At 49.4% G+C, this 9,155-nt stretch overlaps 1 protein-coding gene across 1 annotated transcript; it reads left to right on the top strand.

Moving 5' to 3' along the window:
* The first annotated feature begins 724 nt into the window (after positions 1-724).
* LOC143658622 (melanoma antigen preferentially expressed in tumors-like) lies at positions 725-4,098 on the top strand. The gene is made up of 3 exons (XM_077130757.1): positions 725-1,020; positions 1,475-2,089; positions 3,226-4,098. Exons 1-3 carry the CDS (start codon positions 725-727, stop codon positions 3,800-3,802), a joined length of 1,488 nt encoding a protein of 495 aa, XP_076986872.1. The 3' UTR covers positions 3,803-4,098.
* The last annotated feature ends 5,057 nt before the right edge of the window (positions 4,099-9,155 follow it).

Raw genomic sequence — 9,155 nt, 5'->3', positions numbered from 1 at the left:
GCATCTCCCTGCCGTCAGCCCTGCTCCCGGGGTGCCAGGCCCAACACGTGGCATGGGGGGGGGGGTCTACTTTTTCTTTAAAGATCTCAAATATGACTTTTTTGAAAAACTTTTTGAAATGACAGTTATCTAGCCAGTTGAATCTTCCTTTCATGGCATTTTAAATATTTAGTCTTTGCCCAGAAATTCCAGTTCTTATGGTTTTGTGATTTTATTAATTAGGCTTTCATCTCTGTCTTCCAAGTGCTGTGTAATGCTGTTTGGCTTTTACAGTTTCCCAATGAAAATTCTGAAAATGAAAAAATAATGGCCCCCATTTTAGGGGTAACCTGCAGCTGGGTGATCTGAGAACATAGCACATTATGCTTCCAATGCCATGGCTTTGGGCCCTTGAGTGATGATCAGAAATCACTTCCCAAAGTAGGTGTGGGTTCAGGGTTGCCCACTCCCCAATGGGAATATAATCCGATATACCTGTGGGTGGAGATGCCATGAGGCTGGTGGTTGTCTTGCCATCCAGTGCTGCAGTCTTGTGACTTTGACCACAGCCCAGAGGGGAATTAGGGTAAACTGAGGACTCTCCCACAAGAGCCAGAGAAGTGACGGCCTTGAGTTGATTTCTCTGAAGGGTTGGGAAAGACGGAGTTGCCCATTCTTGGCCTGAGAAGGATGCTTTGTTCCTTGGATGTCTCCTCAGGATTCCTCTGGGAGCCGATTCAGCAGAATGAGGAAGCCCAAGTCCCCACCCCGGCTCCTGGAGCTGGCGGGTCAGAGCCTGCTGAGGGACGAGGCCTTGGCCATCGCGGCTCTGGACGAGCTGCCCACAGAGCTCTTCCCACCATTATTTCTGGCAGCCTTTGCCGGGAGACACAGCCAGACGCTGAAGGCGATGGTGCAGGCCTGGCCCTTCCCTTGCCTCCCACTGGGTGCCTTGATGAAGATATGGAAGACTCGCCAGGAGATCCTACAAGCTGCTCTTGAAGGACTCGATGGCCTGCTCACCCACAAGGTTCGCCCCAGGTAAGTGTGAGTCAGGGAGACTTGCAGAGTGCCAGGAGTCAGAGCATGAGACAGTTGGGGTCAGGGGGCATGGGGGGACATCCAAAGAATGGGGCAGATGCTCTGATGGTGCCATGAGGAAGCAAGGGGAGGCCTGCAGCCATTGCTGGGCTCACTTGGGGAAGGGGATTCCAGAAGCATAGGGCTGATTAAGATGCAGAGGTCACTGAAGGAATATCTACACACCCCTTCCCCTTCCTGGCATGAGGACCAGGAAGCATTCCGGGAGAAAGGGGGACAGAGAATGTCAGGCAGAGAGCAGAGAGGTGGGGAGGATAATAGCTGCTATCTGGGATGTGGGGTAAAAATGCAGACCACCAGTCTGGTCCTTGCCTAGATTCTGGGGCCAACGGTTTTATCCTGAGTTGAACTGAAGTCATCTACCCAATCCTGTCTCCCTCCCCCACCCCCCCAGGAGATGGAAATTGAAGGTGCTGGATTTACGGGAGAATGTGCATCATGACTTCTGGGCCTTATGGTCCGGAGGAAGGGCCAGAGCTCAGTTGCTCTCACTGACAGAGACAGAGGCAGCCCAGCCCATCCCTAAGAGGCAAAAAGTGGACCATCCAAGGATGGGAGCAAAGCAACCCTTGGTCCCCCTGGAGGTGCTCATAGATCTTTGCTTCAAGCAAAACACCCTGGATGAATTTCTTATCTACCTCATGGAGTGGGCCAAGCAGAGGAAAGGTTCCCTCCACCTCTGCTGTAAGAAGCTGAAGGCTTTTGCAATGCCAGTAAAAAACTTGAAGAAGCTCCTGAAAATGGTGCAGCTACACCGCATCCAGGAAGTGGACGTGAGCTGCACCTGGAAGCAGCCCATCCAAGGAAGCTTTGCCCCACACCTGGGCCAGATGGTCAATCGGCACAGACTCCTCTTTGCCCATGTCTGTGTGCCTTCCTGCAGTTCGCCAGCCGAGGAGGAGCGTCATGTCGCCCAGTTCACTGCTCAGATGCTCAGACTGCACCTCCTCCAGGAGCTCTATTTGGACTCTGTCTACTTCCTCAAAGGCCGCTTGGACCAAGTGCTCAGGTGAGATGTACAGTAAGGTTTCTCTACAGACCAGAGCAAACTTTTCTTCGTTATGGTAAACACTAAAGGCGCATGCACTGTGTGCCAGTTGCTGGCAAAGGAAGAGTGAATGAGCCACTAGAATGCTGACCCATTGTCGTGTTTGCTGCTCTATCCCCAAACATGAGATCTCACAATCACCCAGCAAAAGGGAGATGCATAAATCAGGATAGAGCTCTGAAAACAGAGACACCATGCTAGGAACCTCTGTAATGGGGTTTAAGGTCTACTGAAGGTGGGTTTGGGAATTCTTCCTTGGGAAATGCTATCTCAAAACAGGAAGGGAGAGAACATTGAAGAAAGGCAAGCCTGTGAAACTTGAGGGTTCCTAAGTATACTCACTTTTACACTCTCCAGCTTTGTGAGCAGGAACCTTTCCCTCCAAAGCTGTCATAAGCTTTCTGTCCATCAAAGGGTTGCTTTGAGCTCCAGGTAAGTTAGTTTATGGAAAATGCATACTTTGGGATATGAAGGTGAGGGAGCAGGAGTGAAGAATGGTTTTCTCTCGCTGCAAGGAAGGGAGTGAGTCCCTATAGACTGGCAGCCCCAGTGGATGTTGCCAGATGTTGCCCAGGTTTGCCCTTAATGCATATCTTCCAGCAGCCAGTGAATTCTGGGGGCCAAACTGCAGCTGAAGAAAGCCAGAGTTGAAAGCATTTGGGGCAGGTGGTTGTGTCTCCTGGTACTGAAATTCACTGGTTTCCGTTTGATTGAGTGATAGTGTCCGGCTCTCCTGAGCACACTCCATCATTGCCTCAATTCATCTGCACCATAAGGAAGAGTGGTTGTAGGGTTTCTCTTTGAAAGATAAGGAAAAGGAGCGCTTGAGATTTTGTTAACTTGACCCAGCAAACAACAAATAATGGACAGTGTCAGATCTCCTCCTACTATTGGACAGGCTTGAATGCCTGTACCCTTTACCATCTGGCTTGATGGATGTTGGCCATCACCAGATGGTTACCATGACCTTGGCCTTGGGTGAAATGACGTTGGGTCTGGGTAAATGAGTCATCTCGCACCTAGAGTCCTGGGTCCTTCCTACCTCTCTCCACTGAAAACCACCACTCCCCAGACCTTACTGCTCTGTCTCTCCCCAGGTGCCTGATGACCCCCCTGGAAAAGCTTTCCATAACCTACTGCCAACTTCAGGAATCCGACTTGATGCACCTGTCCCTCTTTGTGAACATCAGTCACCTAAAGCAACTGGCCCTGAGTGGTGTCATCCTGCTCAATATAAACCCTGAGCCCCTCAAAGTTCTGCTGAAGAAAGTCTCAGCCACCCTCCAAAACCTGGATTTAGATGAGTGTGGGCTCACAGATGCCCATTTCAACATCCTCTTGCCTGCCCTCAGCCGCTGCTCCCAGCTCAAGTCCTTCAGCTTCTGTGGAAACCCCATCTCCATGCCTGTCCTGGAAAACCTGCTGCAGAATGCTGTTGGGTTGAGATACCTACACCTCGGCTTGTATCCTACCCCTCTGGAGACCTACCAGGACCTTCACAGTGCTCTCCACCTGGGAAGGCTTGCTGAGCTGCATGCCAGGCTGAAGGCGATGCTACAGGACTTGGGGCAGACCCGCACACTCTGGTTCGGTGGCCACCTCTGCTCTCAGTGTGGCCACAGGACATTCTATATCCCAGAACCCCTACATTGCCCCTGCCACAGGTATGCTTAGTGGATGAGCACATATCAGAGACCTTCTACTCAGCATTGGAGAGTGAAACATCAGTTGTATCTTCAAGGAACAAAGAGGTCACAGTTTCAGACAACTGTTCAGTGTGGATGGACAATCGCCCAGTGGTCCAGCAGAGCAGCAGGACTGAAGGGGTCAAAATGTGTCCTATAGAATCAGAAATACAAATTTGAGTCTATAGAGGGGGATGTGTACTCGGGAGATACATCTGAGATTTACCCCTGCTTGGATGGTTTGAAGAACCAGTCAGAAACTAAAGATTGTCAGAAACAAAAGGAACCTCCATGTAAACCTTCTGGTATCCTCTGTTCCATGTGAATCTTTCATCCTTGTTTATACATCAAAAATCTCTCATTACTGATTAAACCAAAAGGCATCAAGTATCTATGATGTTTAGAAACTCCACCAGGATGAAATTTGGCCCCCAGAGCTCATGGCACCATCTATAGTTTCCACCAGTATGTCTCTTCTCTCTGGACCATGTTGCTTATTTCTGGTCTGCTTGGTGGGTCGATGCACATGAGGTGCACACTTGGGGCTGGAACATGATGGGCAACGTGGGACAGCATAGGAGCAAGGAGCTCTTTGCAGGGGTCCTCACTGCTCGTTTCACCGAGGCCCTGGGTACGAGCACTGGTCATAGCCCTCCTGGTGGAGCCATGGGCCTCAGTTTCTTGCCATTGGATGTGCCAGGAAAAGGCTGCACTGTGCACAGGTTGAGGCCCCTGGTACTGGAAGGGGATGTCCACACTCCAGGTTAGCCAGAGTCTCCGGGCCTCATAACCCATACCCAACATCCCAGCCTATAGTTGTCCTTTTTGAACTAAATTCCTGCAGCCAGCACAAGTACAAGTCCTGTAGCCATGTACTATAATCATGTGGGCTTATACACTTTTTTTAGTGTTTCTATTCCAGATTTTTTAAATTACATCCTTTTAGGGGGCCAGATGGACCCCCATAAACAGTCATCTCCACTGGATCTTGGTGAACGCCAAGTTGAATACCATGGCACCATCTGAGCTGACCTGAATCCAGGCTGGTCTGCACCAGTGGGTGTAGGAAGCACTGGGCAGTCGCCATGTGTGCAGGGAATGGCCTGAGTGAACAGGGCAGAACTCTTTGGGCCCCTGGTCGCTACCTTCTGTGCACTGGACAATGTCCATAACTCAGACCTTGTCACACAGGCAGGGATAAGCTTGTGTATATTCTCAATGTGTTTCCCTTGTCTTCTTTAGGAGAAGAGAGAGATCTTCGGAGGAGAATCAGGCCACATGTGCAGAAGGGCTCCTGTGCAGAGGGGAGCAGGGAGATGGGAAGGAGGGGCCCTGAGGGCACAGGGCTGAGTTTGCACTCACCCCATCATGGGTTCGGACCACGGGGTAAAGGTCCCTGCTGGGGTATGAGCAGCCCCTTCCTCCCACTGCAGCCCAGAGACAGGGAGGGAGCTGTGTTGCTGCATTTGAAGCAGAGGAATGTTTTGAAATCTTGGAAGATAGAATTGCCTGTGTAAAACAGGAGTGGGTGGAGCTGTGCCCAGGAGCTGTTGGTATCAGGACACAAACTTAGAGAATCCCATGTCACTGCTGCTTCCAGCACAGGAGATGGTGGCCTTCAGTCCCAGTGACATGGATGCTGAGGGAGGCTGAGTCAGGACAGACTGAGCCCAAGATTCTGAAAAGCAAAAGCAAGGTAAATTGGTGAATCCAGGAGCCAGGCCTCAGGTGTGCCAGGGAAGGAGTTAAGGATGGGGTTACCCCAGGTTCAGTAACAGGGTGTCTCACCTGGGCAGGGAGCAAGGAGCTTGGGGAGCAGGGTAGCCAGGCCCTGGTGGGGATGTCTGGAGCTCTGCCTCCTGAGAGCCCACGGAGCAGGGCAGCCTCAGGCAGCCCTATGTTTCAGGGAAGCAGACCTGCTCAGGTGCTCATGGAGCCTGGATTGTCCTCCCTGCTCCCTTTGTCTACAGACCCATGAGAGTGGGCAGGGCCTCCGTCAAAGAGTGTTTGGGTGAGAGATTATTCCTCCCTGAAATGGCTCTAAGACTGGGACACCTGGGAGACACAGCTACTGCTGAGCTGAGTTTAATCAAGCCTGTGTGGATCCAGCCTTTACCCCATACCCCTCAAAGACCTAGGCAGAGTCCCCACCTCTCCTGCTCAGCACAGGCCTGTGTGAGGGAGCCCTGGACCAGCGAGAGTGGCCTAAACAATCTAAGAGTAAGAGCACCAAGCAAAGGCTCCAGGTGAGAACTCAGGGGTTGGTGTTGGTGGAAACTCCCCAGATAATGATGCAATCCCAAATTGTGGAACTTTTGTAGGATCTGATGGGATGAGGCACATTTAGATCTTGTCACAGGGTCTGGTATAGGTAAGAGCTCAGTAAATGCCCCTTTTACTTCTCTTTCCCTGTGTGCAGATGCCCCCAGCATTCCTGATCCCTCTACCCCACCCTGATAACAGGGAGAGAGAGCAGGAACAGAAAACATTTATCAGGACTCAGCTTTTGCATGGTGGTGGCCATGAATCACAGTTTCCTTAAATCTCGGAGCTTGAGCCGCCAGCAGGGAAGAAGTTTAAGACTGGATTAAATATCCACTAATCATAGAGTAGGAATTTCCAAGCTGCAGGATTTTATGCCTTCTGCTGGTAGCTGAGACCAGATGGTGTAATTCATGTTCCAAACAGGACTGTATTGTAACAGTGTTTTAAAACACCTGCTACTATGCAGATGCTATTCGAGTATAAATATTTGTGATGTGGTTCATACAAATATTAAAGGCATAAATTATTATCTTTCGAAAGTATAAAGAAAATTTAGTATTTTTAAAGAATGCTTGTGGATATTTAAAAAATGGTTAAACTTGGCCTGGAGTCTCAAAACAAGTGAGACTATTTTTCCACGTAAAAAAATTTTGTTTGGGTGGTGCAACAGTTGCTCAGTTGCAGAATTCTCGCCTGCCACGCCGGAGACCTGGGTTTGATTCCCAGAGCCTGCCTATGCCAACAACAACAAAAAATTCTTTAATTTTGGAGCCATTACAGTTTTAAAGTAATACTACACAGAGATTTCACAGTTCCCATATGCCCCTGCCAGCCCACCTCCATCCCCACAGTTCTCCCTGTTTTTAACATTTTGCGTTGGTGAGATGCTGGTAAGATGAGCACTCTGTGTTTTAACTCTTGCAGTTGTGATTGGCTTTTGCTGACTCATTGCATCCCATTCTTGGGAACGAAGGGGCCTCTTTGTCAGGGTGTAGGCTTATGAGACATTTGCCAAGGAGTAGAGGGAAGCCCCTTAGTGCTCAGACGTGAGCCCAATAGCAGAGCATCCCATTTCAATCAAATCCAATAAAACAGCCACCTAAGTATCTATCAAGGCAAAGAGAAGCGAGAGTTCTCAAACAAGAAAATGTCAGCATCGGACAGGATCTCCAAGAACACCCAGCCCAGGCTCATCAACCCTGGTTGCACGTGAGACTCACCTGGAGAAGCTTTTAAACCTCAGGCTACAGGAGACCTATTAAATGATGATAGCCAGTGGTCCAGGCATCCATCTCTGCTGCCAAAGTGAGACCCAGTGGTGTAGTCCAATGGTCCTCAGCACCACTGTTCCCTAAAAATTACCTGCAGAGCATTAGAAACAAGGCTCCAGGACTTATCCCAGTCTGACTTGGGTGTGAGGCCCAAGATCCTATATTTGCAAAGCTCTCTGGGAGATTCAAAGGACCAGGCAGGTTTGGGGACCATCAACTAGTCACCTCCCACAGAAAGGCCTCAGAGAGATGGAATGTTTTGCCCAAGCAAATAGAGTTAGGACTAAGAAAGCCTGGACAGAAATCCAGGTCTACAGAGCCTCGGTTCAGCGTGTTTACTAAATTATTAAATCTCTCTCTCAAACTGGAAATAATTATCTTTTAGGTGTCACAAAACCTAAGCCAAGATTTTTTTCTACTTCATCAGAAACCTACACATCTAGAAATAAGCTCCAGCTACAAAGTGACTTTATAAGGAAGTCTGTTCTAACTGCAAGAGCCAATCTCTGGAATCAGGGCTGATTGAGGGAGACTGTAGGATCTCCTTTTTTTAGACATACCATTTAATTTAAATAATTAACTTATGATGATTATTGTCCATCGCCTATTTCCCCTTGCTTCATTGCAAGTTCATGAGGGTATTTTTTCCCCTCCTATTCTGTTCATGGCCAAATCCCATGGATGTGGCTCTTTGGCTTGGAGCCCCTGGGAGGCAACTATAAATATTTATGGGATAATACAAGAATCATGCTAACAGAGGCCTCATCCTTGGCCCCTCCTTAGATGCTGGCAGAGAGCAGGCATCAAGACCAGTTTGGAGGCATGATGGATTGAATTATGTACCCCAACATATACACATTCTTAATCTACATCCCTGTAAATCTGAACCATTATGGAGAGGATGTCTGGAAGGTGCTATTTTTAGTTAAGATGGCCCAGCTGGACCTGGGTGGGTCTTAATCTGGATTCCTGGAGGCCTACAAAGAGAAGACACCAGAAGCCAGAGTAGGAGAAAGTCATGGGGAAAAGCTGGAAGCTGGAAATCAACAGAGCCTGGAAGGGAAAGGAGAGGACACAGCGCTGTGATGGGAAAGCCAAGGAGCCCCAAGGATCGCTGGCAATCAACTTGAGAGCCAGGGAAGACAGCCTTGCCTTACTGATGTCTTGATTTTGACTTCTTCTAACCTCAAACCAGTAGGCCAATGCATCGTGTGCTGTCTGTCACCACAGCTCTTCTGTTGGCTCCAGATAGCTTTGTGGAGGGAAGGGATGGAGCTAACTCAGATTGGGCAGGCTCACTGCATGCCCAAAGCGCTGCCAAGCACCTGAAAAGCTGTCTGAGCAAGGACCCAGGAGTTCCTGCTGCTAGCTTCAGGATGTCACAGCTGCTAATCAGCTGACCAGGTATGGGGCAAGAAGGCTGGAACCCAAGGTCATGAAAGGCTGGTGATGGCAGCTTTTCCACTAATGGCTCTGGCTGGTTCCAAGGCTTCCTGCCCCATCTGCCAGTTCCTATGGCCTTCGAAGTGACTGGAGCTGTCCCTGTGACCTCTGAAATGGGGCTCAGTTGCTGCCACTGCTGTCCTCATTGTCTGAGTATGAACCCAGCTGGCTCAAGGAAGTGGCCTGTAGATGTCCTCTCTGCATGTTTTACAGCTCCTGTTGAAGGGGGCATAAACCATACCTCAAAATGCTGGACTTTGGGTCCCTTGAGTTTGGGGGATCTTTGATGGGTCAAAGTCGAGTGGGTAGTATTTGTTTAAAACTTTTTGCTCCTACATCTTTGCCTCCCACTTTTCTCACAAG

Source organism: Tamandua tetradactyla, chromosome 2 (assembly GCF_023851605.1).
Source record: "Tamandua tetradactyla isolate mTamTet1 chromosome 2, mTamTet1.pri, whole genome shotgun sequence".
NCBI classification, from domain to species: Eukaryota; Metazoa; Chordata; class Mammalia; order Pilosa; family Myrmecophagidae; genus Tamandua; species Tamandua tetradactyla.
Note: the sequence above shows the minus strand (reverse complement) of the source record. Positions and strands in the feature narration are given on the sequence as shown.